The 19483-nt window shown below is 49.5% G+C and overlaps 7 protein-coding genes across 7 annotated transcripts; 3 read left to right on the top strand and 4 right to left on the bottom strand.

The window, feature by feature from the left end:
• Nucleotides 1-293: 293 nt before the first annotated feature.
• On the bottom strand, nt 294-1272 carry KY384_006273 (uncharacterized protein; the record flags this gene model as incomplete). The annotated part of the gene is made up of 3 exons (XM_044814769.1): nt 294-620; nt 762-882; nt 1202-1272. The coding sequence occupies 3 exons, from the start codon at nt 1270-1272 to the stop codon at nt 294-296; spliced, it is 519 nt and encodes a 172-aa protein (XP_044667869.1).
• Nucleotides 1273-5256: 3984 nt separating this feature from the next.
• Nucleotides 5257-7389, bottom strand: KY384_006274 (uncharacterized protein; the record flags this gene model as incomplete). Its single annotated transcript, XM_044814770.1, has 1 exon — nt 5257-7389. The coding sequence occupies one exon, from the start codon at nt 7387-7389 to the stop codon at nt 5257-5259; it is 2133 nt and encodes a 710-aa protein (XP_044667870.1).
• A 2550-nt stretch (nt 7390-9939) lies between these two features.
• On the bottom strand, nt 9940-10868 carry KY384_006275 (uncharacterized protein; the record flags this gene model as incomplete). Its single annotated transcript, XM_044814771.1, has 2 exons — nt 9940-10473; nt 10779-10868. 2 exons carry the CDS (start codon nt 10866-10868, stop codon nt 9940-9942), a joined length of 624 nt encoding a protein of 207 aa, XP_044667871.1.
• A 501-nt stretch (nt 10869-11369) lies between these two features.
• On the bottom strand, nt 11370-12177 carry KY384_006276 (uncharacterized protein; the record flags this gene model as incomplete). The annotated part of the gene is made up of 2 exons (XM_044814772.1): nt 11370-11398; nt 11673-12177. 2 exons carry the CDS (start codon nt 12175-12177, stop codon nt 11370-11372), a joined length of 534 nt encoding a protein of 177 aa, XP_044667872.1.
• A 1910-nt stretch (nt 12178-14087) lies between these two features.
• KY384_006277 (uncharacterized protein) lies at nt 14088-14896 on the top strand (the record flags this gene model as incomplete). Its single annotated transcript, XM_044814773.1, has 2 exons — nt 14088-14189; nt 14306-14896. The coding sequence occupies 2 exons, from the start codon at nt 14088-14090 to the stop codon at nt 14894-14896; spliced, it is 693 nt and encodes a 230-aa protein (XP_044667873.1).
• An 886-nt stretch (nt 14897-15782) lies between these two features.
• Nucleotides 15783-16934, top strand: KY384_006278 (uncharacterized protein; the record flags this gene model as incomplete). The annotated part of the gene is made up of 3 exons (XM_044814774.1): nt 15783-15955; nt 16198-16401; nt 16526-16934. 3 exons carry the CDS (start codon nt 15783-15785, stop codon nt 16932-16934), a joined length of 786 nt encoding a protein of 261 aa, XP_044667874.1.
• Nucleotides 16935-17873: 939 nt separating this feature from the next.
• On the top strand, nt 17874-19296 carry KY384_006279 (uncharacterized protein; the record flags this gene model as incomplete). Its single annotated transcript, XM_044814775.1, has 2 exons — nt 17874-18085; nt 18138-19296. 2 exons carry the CDS (start codon nt 17874-17876, stop codon nt 19294-19296), a joined length of 1371 nt encoding a protein of 456 aa, XP_044667875.1.
• Between the last annotated feature and the right edge of the window lie 187 nt (nt 19297-19483).

Raw genomic sequence — 19483 nt, forward strand, 5'->3', positions numbered from 1 at the left:
CAAGGCATCCATCGTATTGACCTGTATCAGTAACGCAGGCTCCATTAGAGACTGGTTCGATGGTACTTTCAACAAGATCATGACTTCCCCACGATGCGGAGTACAGGAAAACCCCTTCAGCGCTCTGCTCGCTGTATCTCAGGCTAAAAATGCCCTACTTTCTTGTCTTTGTCGAGACTTGACGAATTCAGCGGAGTGCGAGGGGCTGCTGTCGATGGGAACCGTTATATCTCGCGTTGTTCTTTCACTCCATCATAGCTGTCCTGTGGGTCCAGCCGCCCGATTCGAATGATTCAGGCTCTTGGATTATATCCGTGGAGGTTGTCTACTTCGATGATACCGTTCGTGTCTATGGAAGGTAGTTCATAGACTTGGTCGATATCTTCGTCACTATTCGTGAAAGTTGCTTCTAGCTCCTCGCTGGTGTCCGGCTCATCCTCGCTATCATCCGAGACGTAAGGGTTTGGTGCCCTAAATATCTTTGGGGGCTCAGGGTTCTCGGGTCCCGAGCCATTATATGGGTCATTTAAGCTCATCGGTTCAACGCCTCTCGATAGTGCAGAGTCTGGCTCCCAAGGCACCCACTCCAATGTATTGGCAGGATCGGAGACAACCATAATCTGATAGACTTATCATCATAAGTCTATCAGAATCACACGCCCGATCCGCAACCCTTCGACGTGAGACAACTATCCCCTGCTGGTCGTAAAACAGCAAACAAATACAAGTCATTCCTCCAGAGCACCGCTCCCAAGGAATACCTTGGCACCGTCGCTGTCATGTTTCACGGCTGCGTTTTTTGGTAGCAACTCACGAGTGTACAGGGCTCGTCGTGGCTGTCGTGAGGAATTCTGTGAGCGAGACGGACTCCTTGGATAGCGGCTTATATATATTTAGTCGGCTTAATATGCAATTGCCAGAAGAGCAACATAGCGTTCCTTCTTGAGAGCACTTGTGAGGCTGCTCCAGGACAAGCGTTGGATTTTGCTCTCTACCGCCTTTTGTACAGGGAACACGAGCAGAGTATCAGTCGCGTGGGGTTGAAGTCATGCGTTGTGGAAACACCATGTCTATGTGTCCCATGAGATGGTCTGTAGGTCGATAGAGATATTGCCACTGATCGAGCAGGGAGTCCTGACGATGTAGGCCAGTCCACCAGCCTTCGAGTATGTGTCAGGCTTGGGGAAAGCTGCAGCTCGACCTTCGCTGCGGCTCAGTGTCAAAGCAGTTCTTTTCTTGAGGAGTGCCTCGTTCTGAATTGTCACGTTTCATCGCGATAGAGGAGCAGATCGATAATTTGGTCTCTAGGACTTCGTGATAGTAGTGATGGGTCCAGGGTTGTGCACGTCGTCTTTCACTCGGTCACTCCGTGCATCTGCCCAAGACTAGCGCGATGAAGTAGTCGAGTTTGAGTGCTAAGGTAAGAGATTGCTAAGACTCTAGACTCTAGAGTTCTCCGCCTCTACCTCCATTGGCAGGGTAGATTCTTCTTCCTCTAGAGGTAGCAACGGCCCGTTAACGCCGTATATAGCCGTGAGACGCTCTCTGACCTGACGACCAACTTCATTAAGCTTGAATTGACGAATCTTCTCCTGAAGTCCTAGTGACGCTAGGTGTCTCTTTGCTCGTTCAGAAGTGTCTTCATCTCCTATGAACGCGTCGTTCTGACAGGTCACGCAGCGAGATCTTCTCATTTGCTACCGCTCTTCTGTCCAGATTTGTCACGACTGTCCTCGAAAGTACTTTCGTGCTCCCATCCCTGGCTATCCACACGCCCTGACTTGCTGCAAGTAAAGACCCATCCTGTATGGGTCTTGTAGTAAACCTGAGGCTCTCAGCAACACTCTCGGCAGAGACCATATACCTTCTGAGTTGTGGTAGTGCAACTGGAAGATGCCGCAGTTTTGTCGGAGCGCGAAAGTTCAATCCACCCTGCGATGGCGTCTGGCTGTGAGTATATATATATTTAGAATCATGAATACTGAAGTTCTGGAAGATGAGGAGCGACTGTGGAGCGTATAGCTGTTGCACCAAAGTCTAGTGATACGTTGATGTGCTTTCCTCTGGTGTAGATGTCGACGCTTTGTCGATAGCATGCAGTATACATGGCTCCCCAGGAGGTTTCTAGTTTGAGACTCTGATTGTGATCGGTGACGCGGGTGTGGTAATCGGGATTGGACGGACGTCAGAGGATCGTGATTGCCCTGATAAAGCTGGGCGTAAAGGTTCGATCTAGATCTCTTCAGCTTCATGCTCTCCTGTCTGAGTCAGTTGCGAGAGGCTCTTCTTTCCCGCATTCGCTCTCAGCTGATCTATTCCGATATTCTATACGGTATGATCATCCTTGCCGTATGCCGCTGCTCATTCTAGCGAGAGTTGAGTAATTGTCGATTGTGCGGGTGCTTAAATATGATCAAGCTCCTGACTGGGTCGTATTGACTATACAGAATCCAACCTCGATGGAAGATGCAAGGTAGAAAGTATATTGACGACTTGGGATTGACGGGAAGGAAGTCCTCGGAGAAGTGAGAGATGTTGGTCAGGTCCGACAGTAAAGAATCTGAATTGTCGAGACAAGCTAGATCTTGTCAACAAACTTTTCTGGGATCCAACTTGGACATTCTGTTGTATGCTCTCGCAATCACGCCTTGAGTTGCGCGATGAGCACCGCAAACCCACTTGGCCAAGTTCTCGTAGCCGGGAGTGCTGATGTTCGATTTCGTCGCAGTCGTACATTGCTACGTACCCTCCATGTAGGTGCTATCGACCCAGAACTACATCCCAGGATTGATCGTTGGTGGGACTTGCTTGAAACACCTGGTGCTGATGAATCGACACTCGGCAAAGAGCGTGGGAATTTCTCAAGGATGTAATGTCCCTGATAAACTCTCCAGAGACAACGATAACAATCGAAGATGTAAGGAGCCGGTCTTCTTCTGACATGCTGTCCAGCAGGAAGCGAACCTTGACGCAGCTTGACTATTGCCGACGACGGAAGGTGAAGTCGTCTCCTATCGTTCGAAGGTGGGCCATCGCTTTCTTCAAGCTCTTCTGCATTTCGAAAGATTATCCAGAGGATACAAGAGTGCTTGCTGCTTCCTCCGACTCGACAACTAGTCTCCCATCCACGTCGATCATCTTCGTAGCGGCGAAGTGATGTCGTCTGATGAGATGTACAGCATCCCGAAAACAAGTCCTGAGTTCACCTTCAATGTGCAAGCGTCTCTGAAACTCCGCTAGAAGAAGTTCAGCTCCTGCATCGAGAAGGCGCCATTGGTCATCTGGCCAGTTCCACAAGCCCCGTGTAGGGATGGTCCGGTAGTTTCGTGCCCGTCTGAGCCAGGAAAGATGCAGAAGTTGTATGGTATATATATATTTATATAGGCATAGAAGAAGGATCTTCCTTGGCCTCAAGGGACTCTTGGTTGAGAGTCCCCTGGTTGTAAGAAGGAGGAAGATATGGGAAAGAAGGAGGTTTATATACCCACGACCTCCCATGCGTGTTAGCCTAAGGATCAGCGTCGTACAGTGTCACGAGGCTCGTCACGTAGCACATGTGTCATCAGACACCACATCTTTCGGCTTTTGTGCCCGAATTTGTAGTGAAGTGTCTCAATTGCCACGTAATGATCGTGAATTTGCAATCTCGTGAGAGGTCCAAGCGACACTGTCTTAGTGTAAACGTCACAAGATAGGCAGATCACGAGCCAGTTGAGACATCAATCTGTCACACAGTCAATATTCACTGGTTTCAGCGATAAGAAATAACGAGAGTGATTCAAGTGGCGGCAACACGTGGTACGAAGATAGTGTTGGGGGTTAGGACATTATAAAACGTAGGACAAGAGAAATTGACAGCCCTTTCCAAGGTGTTTGTGCGTGTCATTCGACTATCAAGAGTTCTGAAAGTACTCTAGCGACCACAGCATGCCTCGTATGAACAGAGCCTGTCCCAAAGATGAACTACTTACGAAAGCCCCTCCAACATCATTCCAGAAACCCCCCATAACCCCTAATGCTAGGAAGAATGCTCCCACTCACCCATGATTGCCATTCATGCCTTGTTATTCATGTCCTCAATCCTCCACCTCCCCTTCCAACTTTCCTTGCTGCTCGCCCATCTCTCGAACCGCGACCACAACCGCCAAGATCGTCTTTGCAACAGCCACGCATGCGGCAACGATCAAGACTTTGTGTATGAACTGTAGGATGGTATGTGCGAAAATGAGGAGAGCCCCCAGCAGGATCAGCAAGCCACCGAGAAAGAATATGGTGTCTTGGATGTCGACGTGAAATGCTGGTTTCGCCGGGGACCGCGTTTCATATGAGAGTGGGCGGTAATTCAGTTCGTGATTGGGAGATTGGTCGGTCGGTGTATTCGTGTTGGTGGTTGCAGCCATGTTGGGAGATTTACGGTTCGGGAGATGGGTGGTGAAGCTTTCGAAAACGATGGGCTTTTCTACAGGTGATAAGGGAAGGTAGGTGCCGAGAAGATTGCATCAGTGATTTCCAAAGCGGAGTTGAATGGTCATGGGGAACAAAGACATTGTGTCACATCAGCTCAAGGCCTTATTGTTCAGAGCTGTTGCGAACAATGAATGGAGTGCTTCCTCACACGGTCGCAAGCTGAAATCGCATGGTACGCCAGGATGATTTGCGAGTCCTTGTTCAGCTGATTATTCAGGCTAAAACCGACATGACTGCTCTTTCAACAGCCATGGGGAGCTGTGTCGTCCTTGATATTGAGTCTAGAAGACGCACTCCTGACACCCAACCGTGCCGTCTTTCGCTCCTCCCATCCCCGATGCCCCATGCTCTTTTCAAGTTTGACGTAGATGCTCCGAGCCAGCTATGCTTCATTGCTCTTAAAAGTCGTTAACTTCATTCTCTTGGGAGCTGAAGCCCTCAGACGAAAATGCCAGCTTGGGTCCACCCTCTAGCGCGTCGGCCAACAGCACTAACCCCTCCGCTTTTGCCTTTGCACTTATCCAATCTAGCTTTGAAAGGCTGTAAGCAAGCAGCTTGCATAGTATGCTGTCTGTGAGGCCCCTACGCTACCATTGAAGCCCTAGATATCTCTTCTGGGATATACTTTGGAAGGAGCTTGCAACGCTACATAGCTGTGCAACGCATTCCCTGCTGTTCTATAAACGTTCTGACGTGGTTTCGAGCAGTCAATATATTTCAGCCTAGTGCGCGAGTGCGATAGCGAACTATAAGTAGACTGTAGTATGTAAGTCTACTATTTGTCCTCCGTTAGAAGATCTCGAATTCCTGAATTGGCACTCTTTCTCTTTCGATATCCTCACCAAGATTGCCTCTGTAATACATTATGTCCTCAACATATGCTTGACCTTTGAATCTATACCCCTTTCTGAATCTTTTCCAAAGAACAAGTGGTACGTCAGAACCAAGCAGAACACAGATAAGCTCATTTCCGCCTATATTTGCCGGACCTAGCCCGAAGCGACCCCTTTCAGTGACAAAGAAATTACGACGAACGCAGCATGCGACAAACAGATGTTCCAGCTGATATTCGTTAGAACCTCCTTCTGGCAGGAGAGTAGTGTCCATTTCAATGTCGATGCTTTGAAGAGCCGGTACATGCTCGGCACCTTCATCAGGGTTGTGTACTTTACTCAAATACCACTGCTCGAGCATCTCTGGCCACTCCTCGGGTAATGAGCCCTGCCATTTGCCTGCGAACAGTGTATTTATAAACCGTCTACGTCGACTGTCCGAGAGATCTATCCATGGCCCGCCCGCGAATTTCTCCCAGCTTCTGATCGTGCTCGCTACGTGCAGCATTGAATCGAGATAGAAAGACGCGGTCTTAGCTATGCGGTCTTCTTGCCATCCTGTCAAGAAATTTGATTTCCAAGGAGGTTTTCCTTCCCGGCATCTCGCAGGGAGACTTTGAGCCGCCGTATAGTCGCTCAGGGTACCCGCACCTATCGGTTTAGTCAATCCGCCAGTCCACAGCAACTCTTTCGAGTGTAGTAATAGAGGTATGACTGAAACAACTTTCTTTTGCAGTTTGGAGGAATTTCGATTTCGCTTATTGGATAGCCCGAACCTGGCCCAATTGAGGACCCATGAGTTCCTAAGGGTAGGAAGGTCTTCTGCCAAGGCCATAAGAGCGAGGCTACCGCTGGTCATGATGTGAAGAGCGGAGAAGCAAGCAAAAAACTCATCCGGTGTCCTCGAATATGGATCTCTAGGTAAACTCGCTGAGGTTGATTCCACCAATCCAGCAAGACCAAGCAACTTATCTCTAGCATTACTTGCGCTACGCCCGCGAAGATCCCAGGCCAGGCTGACAAGTCCACGACTTCTTTCCGTGTTTTGTTCCTTCAGCTCGGCAACTAGGTCCAGGAATTGAATTGCTGCAAAGTCCATGGCGTTACTGAAGGATTTGGACAGTCGTCGAAGGCAGACTGACATGAGATCCCATGCAATCTCATGAGGCCCACTCCTGACAGATACTTGTTTAGCAACCACAACCTCTTGTACTACCCACATACGAGACCACCACCGTTTGCGCACCAAATGCTGAAGCGATGGTGACCAATTTGCGGTTAGAGCAATGTTATCATTCGTTAAGGTCGGTTCCGTCAATGCAATACTCTCAAAAGACTCGAAAGCTGACTTTGTCTCTATAGTAGCTTTGCCTAGCCAAATGATTGTCCCTTGCGCAGCGCCATAGATTGATCTCATGAGAGAAACTTGATGTCCCTTTTCTGAAAAATCACTCTGATTGATACAGATCGCGTCTATCCACAGATAGCGATCCTGGTCATCGCGCCGAAGCTCTTTGAGAGCGTTGTGTAGAGAATGAGACACTAGAAAGCGACGATTGTTGACCCAAATCAGGCGGCGCAACATGATGTGTCCTCCCCAAGCGTAGGATAATGCATCGTAAGCCTTGTGGTCGTTCTCAAGATCCAGAATATCCAGGTTTGTGCGAAGATCGCAAGAGGAGTGCCCGTGATGGATTCTCAATACACGAATATATTTTGTATCCTGGGGTAGAGATCTGTATATTCTGGAGTTCCACGCCAAATAGACAGCAGGTACCACGATCCGAAAGATAGGATCTAGTGTCTGGGCTTTGACGGCCTTGACCAGCTCTGTAGACAAGACTAGAGCAAAGAGGCTGACCCAGTGAAAGAAATGAATGCCACATAAGGGCCAGTCCAGGACACTAGTCAGTAGCACAATGCCACGCTGAAATCCCCTCCATACCAAGTAACAAACCTGTGGCGCTCTAGGCTCATCATCGACCAGCTCTTGCTCATTCAGGAAGAGCCGCTCGTAAATCCACATGGGGATGACCACGATGCAGAGTATTGGACTGAGAGGGATCAGCAGTAGTAGCCGGTATCCCATACTGCTGATAGACTTGTGACAGCAGCTTATGTCGTGTGAAGAAAGCCGGCAGCATACAGAATACTCAAAATCGCAATGAAGCCAGACAAGTCATAGGGCCCTAGATTGATTCGATCAATACTCATAGCGCTCTTAGATATCTACAAGTGAAAGATTGTGACCATACAAGACCCCGCCGCACACTAAAAGCTAGGGTAATCACAAGCGCGTCATTCTCGCGAGCTGACTAAAGCCTGTCGTATTCGTATTATAGTACACCCGCTCTCTCTCTCTCTCTCTTTTTGTCCCTCTTACTCCAAAATCAAAATCTTAAGCTATTTGTTCGGCCCCAATCTTTAGAATTCAGTACTAACCGCCCATTCGCCAAGTATTATTAATCTCAACGTCGATCTCGCTAGACTTCTAGTACTCTACTTATATACCTTACTAAATTAAAAGATATAAATATTATTAAGATTATACCTTTTTAAGAATTAAACTACAAAAAAAGAGGAATTACTAGTTTAGTGAAATCTATATGGATTAAGTTGACAACATCATCCTTAATGCTGAGTTTTGATTTACTGGTCAGATAATTAATAGCTTTTTTGGTCGTCGTCAAAGCGGTCCTCAAAGAATGTGGCGGACTCGCGTGAGCCGAATGTGTCGATTTTCATAGCGTATTGACCTAGAGAGTACTCCCTACATAGACATTGTTGACAATGTGGCGAGAATCTGCTCAAGGAGATGAAAAAGGATATGAATCAAGAGGATGACATTTTAATTGCAACAACAGGAAAGGGAATCATAAATTTGCTCTATGCTGCGATTGATGCGAGTACAGGCTTTTCCAAAGAGCCTGCGCGGAGACAGTGGCTGCATACCAAGACAGTCCACCCAACGTCGTCAATCTCGAAGCGCCAACCTTCTTAACTAACCGCCAGATTGGTGGCAAGAAAACCCATATAGACGAGCCAGACCAAAAATCCTCAACAATGCCACCCCACCCCGCATCAACCTCCAAAACCCAACCCGCCAACCCGCCAACCCTCCCTCCCCTCCCACGACCACCCCAATCAAAATCCACATCTCCAACCGGCTAGGCAAAAAATGCCATATTCTATGCCTACCAAGCGACACAATAGGCGACCTGAAGAAGATGATGGCGTATCAGCTGGGTATGAAGGCGAAGGATGTGATGCTTAAGAGGCAGGGGTTGAGGCCATATAGGGATGGGTTGACTTTGCGGGATTATGAGATTGGGGATGGGGGGGCGTGGATTTGGAGGTTGATACTGGTGATTAAGGGGGCGGGGGGTAGGGAAGGGGGGAGGGGGGTGGGGATGTGGGGCGAGAGAGAAGAGGGAGGGTTTATAGCCGGGGAAGGGGCTGGTGGGGGGGGGAGGGTGGGCTGTGTGAGTGTCTACGAGGGGTGTGAAGTAGATGGGTATGGTATGTCTTTCCAGAGCTCTGAAAAGATACCGGCCAATTTAGCGAGAAATCATCGACTCAAACGTGCAGTCACACATGCCTTCGCATGACTGGTCTACTGTCGCGGGAATGAAGAGAAAGCAGAGAGATAGAGCTGTAAGGACTGGATTCTCCGCACTAATGCACTTCGAGGCAGAATTATCTATCACCCAAGTGGCTGTTGACACCTAAATTTCAATCTTCGACATATCCTACCTCCCATCACGGTTCTCAGCTAGCATCTCCACTTGGGGGTATCTCATAAACATCATCATCATCAGCACCATCTCCAAATGTCTTCCGCTATCCCTACAACATCTACCTCAAACAGCAACAACCCTTCTATGAGTCAAGCAAGCGAAGTCTCCTGGCCAAGCATGCATCTTCTGGGCTCTGTCACCAATCGCACTCAACTCAATGACGCAGCCAACAAACAGCGTCTGGGCTGCAAGACCTGGTCTAATTGGCGTTCTCCTGCGAGTGTCCCCGGTTTTCTGGGGCGCGGATGGGGCTTTCGTCATTGGGGAATCCTTATACCTCTCTTTCAGCTTCCGCAGCGGTATTTCCAGGTTACAAATAGTCAGAAGGTTGCATCTCTCGCGAGACGTTGGTCGTGATGCGACAAATCTGCGGAAGCTTCAGGATAATCCCCTATTTCGCAGGCTTATTTTCCGCGTGGGCGTTCTTCCTCAGATTTTCAAACTGACCGCTACTTCTTGGCTTCACTGGCATTCAGCCTTCGCTTGGATGTATCTCGCACCGTTCCTGGTCATAGAGACCTTGGAGATTATGCCATCGAGGCTTCAGCACCGTAGTTCAAGTAATAGTTGGACCCGAAGTTTTGACGACGCCCATACATTAAAGGCTAAGAGTTTTGCTCTATGTGTCATGAATAGGAGGCTAGATTACATGTTTTTTTCTCTGTTCAGCACGCTCTCTTTATGCGTGCTACTCCCTGAACAGGGGAAAGACTGGTTCCAACGGTTCCTCATATTGAACATTACAGCCTCATTTTAGGATCAGCTCATTCAACGGTACAGTACCTACGGACAACAGGACTCGAATCCGTTCTTCCCTCCTGTCTCTTTGCGTTTTCACCTTCTTATGCCCTTGCATCTTCTATCGCAGCGCGTTGAACATCCCAACCCGTCCCAATGTGCAAATTTGCAGAGAAAGCTTCGCTCGACAATGTTTCCGCAAAGGCTTCAAGATCGGCATGCGTTCCGTCAATCTGGAAGTAGCGATACGTAAGCACTTCAGGTGTCGAACTATCAAAGTTTGAACATTTCATTGACATAGAGAATGTGCAATTAGTACCAAGCTCTGCTGACCAGGGGCGAGTAAGTGACACTAGTTTTTTGATGAGCGAGTTCTCATTTGCCAGGTCCTCAAGGCACAGACACCGTGGGTATGGAGCGAAGAAGTCGACACTTGAGAGGTTGGGGTATTGTTCAAGCTGCTGAATGCGCCTTGACAAGACGTGCGAGGGCGCTGTCTCCCGCCGTGAAGTTTCGTGGTTTTCTGAAGAGTCAGGAAAGCCCGCTTGTTCTTCGGCTTGTGCTTCCAGAGTTTCTGCCCTTTCCTCGTGGGAGAATTCATCATCACGATTATTGAAATAGTCAATGATTTCATAGGGCTCATTAGGCCCAAGGTAATTACTTAGCTATCCGTGAGGGGTATCGCTTGTGATCCAAAAGTCGTCCAGTGCAAATGAGATGTCGCGAATGTAAGGCCGTATGTCAATAACGGGGCTTTGCATCAAGGGGCCAACATGACAGTAGTTTAATAAGGGCATGTCTGAGTTCAAATATAGACCTTTGGAGCCAAGAAAAAGGTCTCGTACTTCCAGAGCAATGCCAAAGGTGCTGGCTTGGATTTGAAGAAGTCCGCTTTCTCTGATCGATGGCTGCAATTTGATGCACTCCCGCTTGCGCCTCAGACGTCTGGGGCTCCTAAGTCGGTGGTGAAGGTGAACTCGTAGATTTTGTGACGGATTTCGGCTGGCAAGGACAGAAAAGATGTCGGTGCCATGTCGATAGTGTGGAGAGTGCGACGAAGAAAGAAGGGAGCGAAATGGAGTTGATGGTAGTGAAGAGAGACCGAAGTCTCTCCACAGACACGTGCGAAGAGGATGATGACACTTGAAGGCCTATGACACTGTCTTGTGGTGGCGAGAAAGCCAGTGGTGAAGAATGAAGAGAAGCCGAAGTCTCTCAAGAGAAAAGCTCTTGAGGATGGTATGGAAAGCTCGAGAGAAGAAAGGAAGCGGCCACGGTGACTCTCAAGACTATTTAAAATCCAGTCGGATGCGCGGGGACGCTGTCTTTTTAACTCCCAACACGCCCCAAAACCCAATTTCAAATCAATATCCGTATTCGTCATTCCTTCTTCCCGACGAGGAGATTGAGTTGCCTGATTCGGTGGAGGATTTACTTGCTATCTGTCCAGAAGAAGGCGAGTCACGAGCCCTGACCTCGTGCCCCAATCTTCCCAAAGCGGCAAACGCGACGGGAGTTGACGACACTTCAGAGACTACGAAATCACGGCTCGAATGAAGTTCTCTTTGAGTACCTTACATGACTATTTCTCATTCTTTTACAAACCTTCATACCACAAGTGGCTTGAAGTGTGTGTGTTCACCCTCCGAAGTGCAGGGGGTGACTTGTCAACTCCACCTGAATGTCTCTGTGTGCAATGCAATCTCCAAGATGTCACCCCTCAGCACCTGCTTTTGAGCATCAGCACATGCATTTGCGACGTCAGTCATCAAGCTCTGTGGACCACAGCCTAGAAATATCAGCTGATGAGAGCGCTGAGGCAACATGAGGGACATACTAATGACGAGATTGCTTCCTTTGCTCAGGAATTCCGGTAGTAGCTTCGGTACGTAGGGTCTTTCTGCAATGCAGCTATCGATGGGCTCTGAGCTTGAACTCCAGTTTTCTTCCTGCTTCAGTGCGGGTTCTGAGCTTTCGCTCTCTTGAGTGACGAACAAGTTAATTCTGATGGTGTCGGAAGCCGCCTGCTTCGCGCGTCGCAAATCTTCGTGCACCCACTGCACGTGTTCCTTCCTTCGCACAATCCAGAGTACCTCGATCGACGCCAGTTGAGAGGTGGCTGAGGACATCCGGCTAGGCAAATACGCAAGCCATGACAAACACAGTGTGATACCAGAGCCTCCCACGATCAAGGTGGCTTTGTCATACCCGCCTTCAACACCTCGCAAAGTTGTCCCATACGGACCCTCCAACCATGAAGTAGTAGTCAAAGCTCCCTTCTCGTCCGCGATGTTCAAAAGCTTGCGTGTGAAGCCTTGATAGCCGCGGATGAAGAAGGTCATGGTACGAGACTGACTATCCTTTTCATCAATCTCGTCTATTGATGACGATGCAATGGTGAACGGATGGTTGTGAAGTATTGCCAACTGTGGAAGGCGAAGATAGCAATGCTGGCCAGGCGACCAACGGGTTTCACGAGGAACAGTCACATCAAGTCTGGTGACGTATTCAGGCAGACTGGAAATCTTTGTCGGGAACGCTGTTGGCCAAGATCTCGTCACCAGAAAAGACTGGTTTTTGAAGAACATTCTGGCAAGTATAGATACTAGCCACAGCCCTATACTGGCCCAGAGATACGCCCATGAGTCACCCTCATTGTCAAAATGCCAAAAGCAGAGCCCGAGGTACGTGACACCGAGCAAGATATGTGACCAATAAAACGATTCGTACAGGCGATGTCGTACATATGGTAAAGAGCAGATTACTATACCAAAGAGAATTGCCAATGGTGGAGTACCAGTGTACTTCGAGATATCAGCAAAAGCACTGATCGCAGACAGGCTATCTCACCTCATAGGCACCTGCCTCATAATAGGCCTGGTGTAGCGCCGCATACCCACCATCTCGCAAGGGTGCGACTATGAAGGGGATGGTATGCACAACACTTAACGCAAAGATTGCCCATCCGACCCAACGATGGATGACGTTCAGCCTCTCGTATCCAATTCCCGTCAACATCGTGACGAGGTTGAATTTGCCAGATAACGCAATCAGCAGCGGCGTCAGCGACGCTGCCATCAGTCCAGTCCTGATTGCAAGAGGTGGAGATCCGTAGCCACGATGACCTCGGTAATAGGGACGTATCGCAAACGTCATAACGGTCATCGTCAACACTCCGGCGAGCAGGAACAAAAGCATGCCAAGTGAAGGAAGACCGAGCCTGTCACCGAGCGCACCCGAGAGACGACGATAGCCCATGATACGCCAGCATGCTATGATCTTGTGCCAGAGCGTCGGCTTCTCACTTTCCGACTTACGTCTAGTCTGCCTCAAGAAGCCAAAGAGGTAGACGATCATGAAAATAAAGATAAAGCTGGCATAGTACCACGACAGCCAGTAACCATAGTCGTATTGCAGATAATAAGATACTGTAGCTTGAGAAAGATTGTGTGCCACTTCGAAAGCGAGGCAGCTGTCGTTCTTGCATCTTCGATCGGAGAGGGGGAGATCGTGAAGCGCTGCGTTGAAATGGTCGCTCTGCATCGACATATTGGAGCTGTTGACTTTGATCGGACGCTCTATGAAGGAGAAGACTGCAAAACTTGAAGTTTGAAGGAAGAGAGATCTTCAAAACATTGGGCACTGTCTGATATTGTCTAGGATGGCATCACACCCTAGGAAGATATCTCCTCGTTTGCTTCCCTCCGCTTGGCCGAATGAGTCTAGATCATGGGCCATAAGCATGACCATATATCGGCATATCGAGACTCTCAAAACAAGATGCTGCACCAGCGTTAGCACCAGCGGAGTAGTTGGCGGTGAGGTCGTTGAAGAGACCCACTTAACCTAATTAGGCCTAAAACGCTCGAAACCTTCTCAAACCCACGCATTCTCGCCCCGCGAGCCTGATGAATTTCGACGGTCACAAAACAATGAGAGCATGTGAGAGAGCTTTCAATATCGGCTTCCTTGCAACGCAGGAGCCGTTCTACCCGTGCATATTCGGCACGATTGTCAACGCGCTCCTTCTTCTATCAACCTGCTCTAACCAACTTACTTGGATCACAGTGCCTCGACTTTTAGACTCTCAAACTTCCCCATTATCTTCGACAGATAAGGGAGGACCTCCCTCCAAATAACTCTCGTTCAACGATCTGACAAGATCCACCACAGCACACAAGCAACTTCAGCAATAGTGACAATGGATATGTCATCAATGTCGTCGATGACCGCAATGAGCTCCACCGATCCAATGTCATCCACCATATCCGCTGCCAGCTCTACCGCAAGCCCAATGTCAATGGACATGGGCGGCGGCATGGATATGGGAGGAGGCGGCGAATGCAAGATTTCTGTAAGTCATCCCTCTTCAATCATGCCCTGGACCTTAGATTCTCTTATGAGCCAGTCATCAAATAAATGGGATATAAAGCACGACATCATCGCATTGACATGCTGACATAGTCTCAGATGCTCTGGAACTGGAACACCATCGACGCCTGCTTCCTCACTTCGTCATGGCAAATCACATCCGCAGGCATGTTCGCCGGCTCCTGCATCGGCGTCATTGCCCTTGTCATGATGTTAGAATTTCTGCGTCGTGTCCAACGCGAGTATGATCGCATTGTTCAGAGCCAATCGAGAAGTGTCAATACACCTCTGTCTCACCGCCACCGACATCATGTCGCACGCGACGCATCTCACGGCGGTGTTGACACTGCGAAAGTCAGCGACGACGAGAGCTCCGACTCTACCGCGCAGGACGCCGGAAAAAGCAAGATCATGAACACAACCATCGCCAGTACGGATAGCTCCTTGACACACAGCCATAGTCCTCACCCCCACACATTCATCGCGAACTCAGGCCGCCAAAGCCAATGGCGTAGTATCCTCCAGCAAACCATCCGCGCATGCATCTACACCTGCCAATTCTTCGTCGCTTACATTGTGATGTTGCTGGCTATGTACTACAATGGCTACATCATCATCAGTATCTTGATCGGAGCTTTCCTGGGCCACTTTTTCTTCGGCTGGGACTTAGCGAAGGGAGGAGAGCGGTAAGTGCACCGCCTCAGATTCTCTCTTACATGCAGATGTCGATCCCGCTCGAAGAGAGTAGCTGATTGCGAGTATTCACTGACGATAAGTGATCACCAGGGAAGGCGAGCATAGTATGGTACCTTGCTGCGCTTGAAGGAGTCTCTTCAAGGAGCCCGTATCTCGAGGACATCCAATTTGGGATCAGCATAGCTTACCTATCATGTCGCCTGAAACGGGCGCAGACATGTCATGTCATGTCAAAAACAAAGATCTGGCCCGCTTCCTCGACTTTCACAAAATGACCCGCAATCCTTCGAGGCAAAGCAGGGCAGTCTGCACAGTCTCCTCAGCTTTTCAACCACTTCTGCATCTCTTATGCCACTGAGCAGACACTTATCCATATTTGCCACATCCCAATAGTCTTTCAAAATGACCGTAGTCTATACTAGCTCACAAACACCACGCTCCATCATTGCACGCGACCCTTTCCAAATATAGCCGACCACCCACCACAATCCAACCCAAAACGTAGCTTGAACGACCTCGCTTGCGCACGAGTCGGGAGACTTGTCCCATTCCATCATTAGCACCACATGTGCCAGGCTGAAACATCTCGCGTTGCGTGCCAGGTTTGAGACGGCGATGTCTCAGTGCACAGCCTCATTCTCTCGTATCGCGCACGCATTCACCTTTCTTTCCTTGAACAAGACCATAGCTTCTAATGGTGCTGGGGCCTCGTTGCTGCCGACCCCGTCTCTCTATTTCTTCCATTGAAGATGCTGCGTCGAGGCTGAAAGTCCCTTTTTTGTGCTTCTTCTCACCCCGCCGAACTTCATCGATATCTCCCCATAATCATTTCTCTCCACCATTCCAACCCCAACCCAAACTCAAGTTAAAGCAATAAACCATGATCCCCGAGCTCGCCCTAGCAGCAGCAGGCGAATCCCTCCGCAACCGGCCACACACGCACGACCCATGGCTGAAAACGGTGCTGGTCCCCTTCTGGACGCTGCAGCTGCTGGCTCAACTCACCTTCCTGACTTTCATCATCATGGATATGATGGGGGATGACTTGACTTTGTATATCCCCCCTTTCCTTCCCCCCCTTCCCCTTCCCCTCCCTCTTCCCTTTCCCTACCCCAAACCACTTTACGCTGCGCAACCATCTTCACCAAGCCATTCCCCACGCGAGAATATCCACTGACATACCGCCGGCGGCGGGGGCGGAGAAACAGCACACTAATCATCCTCCTGATAACCTCGATCCTGCTCTCCTTCCTGCTGATCCTGGAGATCGTGCTCTTCGCCAACTATCGCTACAGTCCTAACCCGGCGCTGGGCATACAGGGGGTGAAAAGTGGCGTGTGGACTGTGGTTTTGATTGTGGTGACGACTGTGCATTTGGATTATGAGAGCGAGCCGTGGGTGGAGGCTGGGGCGGCGACGGGGGCGGGGGCAGGGACAAGGGCGGGGGGGAATAATGTCAATGGCGGGTTTTGGGTTGTCGTGCTTTGTGTGATTGAGTTGTGCGTGTTCACTTCCCTCTCCTTTTCCCCCAAATTCCTCTCCTTCCATCCCAACCCCCTCCCCTTCCCCTCTTAAGACGCAAAGAAAACCCCGCCGCGAGGCATGTTAACAGCAAACCTACAGTCTCCTCTTCAAAGGCACGCTCCTCTACGCGCTCATAATCAACATCCGACACCGACGCACGCTGCGTCGTCTGCAGCAGTGTTCGGATGAATTCCCGATTCCCATGCCCATCCCTACGACGCAGCACCATCACCACGCCTATCAGAGCACAGCCCCGCATTACGAGCTTCGCCAGACTCGCGGGGCGTGGGCAGATGATGCGCACATGCGTGCTTATGAGGAGCTTGTGACGCGGCCTATGGGTTTAGGGGCCAGGAAGGGGGTGAGGAGGGCGCCGAGTTCGGAGTATTCGGGGAGTGTGAAGATCGGGTATGTGGATTCTGAGGCAAGGACTGGGGAGGGGGAAGGGGAAGGGAAGGGGGAGGGGGGACGTATGGTGGTGCGACGGCGCGGGGGAGTTTTGATGTGAGTGATACGGTGTATGGGAGGAAGGTGGAGGAGGTGGTTGGTGGTGGTAGAGCGGGGAAAGGGAATGGGAGGGGCAGGAGGGAGTTGCTGGGCGAGGATGGAGCGGTGGAGATGAGGACGGAGAAGAGCGCTGATGGGGGGAGATGAGGGAAGATAGGGGGAAAGGTGCCTATGGTACTTTGGTTTGGGCGTTGAAGTCAAGGATGCCAGCTGAGATAGGGTTGTAGCTGATCGATGGAGTGATACTGATTCCCGGTGTAGGCCCATGGCGGCGCTAAAGCTTCAGCATGTCTTCACGTTGCAGATTGGAATTGAACTTTCGTTTGGTGCCTGATCACAAATCTCAGCTTCGAGATCACTGGGCGCTGCCTTTTGTTTTGCAACAGGGGAGAGGTCGACTACTCATTCAATCAATAGACAACCTGGGACAACTTCCGGGATATGGCAATTTCTTCCATCCCTCTGAACAGGACACTGCTTTGAGCGATCGGCTTTTGAGTTGGTAGCCTTCTGTCAGGACAGAAGTCGGTCATGGATCTCTATGAGCGCCTTCCTTCTGGATGACAATGTCAATGCTCGACGAACATATATCATGGCAAGTTGCCATGCACGGGAAAGCCTCGGATATAATTTCACGCTAAGTTTTTATCTCCGACTTGGCGCGTCTTCACCCCGCAAATTCTGACTCCGCGCATTTCGTTGCTCTCTCAAAGCGCTGAAAGTGAGGTACACACAGCTTTCAAGAGTCGCTTGGATACATATCTATTGCAAGCTGGGTCATTGACAGAACGACTTCAATCGGTCCACCCTCTCTGAACGTACAGCGCTTGTCGGAAACCCTTCCGCAAAGCCAAATCTGGCCCAATTAGGCAGCAATAGATCTGAACCTAGTCTACTCAAGTCAGCAGCTACTGGCTGACCCGACCCCCAAGGCCCTAGGATGGAACATCTACCCGAAGAGATCCTCATTGGGGTTATTGACTTACTAGAGCATTCCATATATCCCGAGCACAAAGTTGGCCTGCTCGGTCTGCGCCAAACAAGCAAAAAATTCGCTAGATTGGCTGCACCGGCAGTCTTCAAGGCAGTACCTGTATGGATAGGAGTGAAGAGTCTTCAAAGGCTCCATGATCTGTCACATAACGAAAGAGTGTCAGTGCTTAGAATTCTAGACCTGTTCGAGACTGTTGCTAAAATTCAATAGCGCTCAACATGTCCAGAAACTTCGGTTCTCTACTCTTCAAATTCAGGAACCAGTCCCGAACCATCCTGATTTGGACATTCCTGAGGAGGAACTGTGCTTAGACACGACTTCTCAGGGTTCACATCTCATGCGTGTTGCCAATTACGAGGCAAAGTATGCCCAATACTACAAAGGACAGAGCGTGCTATACGAACGTAAGATTGCCTCACAGATTTTAAGACAAGCTCTGAATCGTCTACCTCGCTTGTGTCATATTGAAGTTTACTTGTCATGCCATATCATTGGAGCCAAGGAGTTGAGATCCGATTTCGGTGCCATTACGCATGAAGAATACTTTTGGGATTCGGAAGCGACCCTGCCAATTCTTCTCGACGCTCTTGAAGACTGCTCGTCGTCAATATCGTCCTTCAGCGTCTATCCGGAAAACGAAGAAGCTCCCAGTGATCCTGATACAGATCTGGCCAAGCCCCATCCGGTGAGTACCGGTATAAACGCGCTTCAAGGTTTTCCTGCTCGACTCGATTGGGAACGACTTGAATGCCTCAATTTAGATTCCGGCGCATATAGTCCAACGCAGGACGAAGATGACCACGACAAGGCGATTTCTACGACACTTGATTACATCAGAAAGGCGCCGCTAATCAGTAAGTTGGTGCTCAGAGGAATGTTTAAGGACACGGGTTTTCCTCCGTGGAGACAGAAACTTCCACATTTAAGGCACCTAGAGATAAGTCAAGTTGAGTTCACCGACAAAAAATCTGTCGTGCGGGTCTTTGATAACCATCGTTCCACATTGGAAACAGCAGTCTTTGCCACTGGGCTCTTTGGGCTTTATGATGAGGATCATCAATTTGCCCATTGGGCAGTCATAGCGCAACATCTGAGAGAACTTGACTTAATAGCTTTGAGGGTGTTGAAACTTACCATCGGAGGTTACATGGATGCCGTGGACTTCTGTCCCTACGTGAAAAGACAGACCGGGGTGTATCCGATCGCCAAAAACAACCTAGAGAATAAGACGCAGGACAACACCGACGAAGATTCTTTGTACGTTATGTCCGACTCGGACATGGACCATACAGAGGAATATGATTCGGACTGGGACTCAGATGAAGCCAGGTCGGGGTTGGACTCAGAGACAGATAATACAATGGAATAAGACTTATTCACGACCTCATTTCCTTAAGCTCGTCTCAACAAGATCGATACATTAATGAACGACCATCTGACCCACCACTGTTCTCCCCGGAACTCGCGGATTGATGACACATCAAGAACGAGACGACATTGACCAAGTGACGAACGTGACGCACAAGTTTCATCCTGATCTTCGAATGTCGTCGGTC

Source organism: Bacidia gigantensis (genome assembly GCF_019456465.1).
Source record: "Bacidia gigantensis strain McMullin 20006 chromosome Unknown contig_249, whole genome shotgun sequence".
Classification (NCBI taxonomy): Eukaryota; Fungi; Ascomycota; class Lecanoromycetes; order Lecanorales; family Ramalinaceae; genus Bacidia; species Bacidia gigantensis.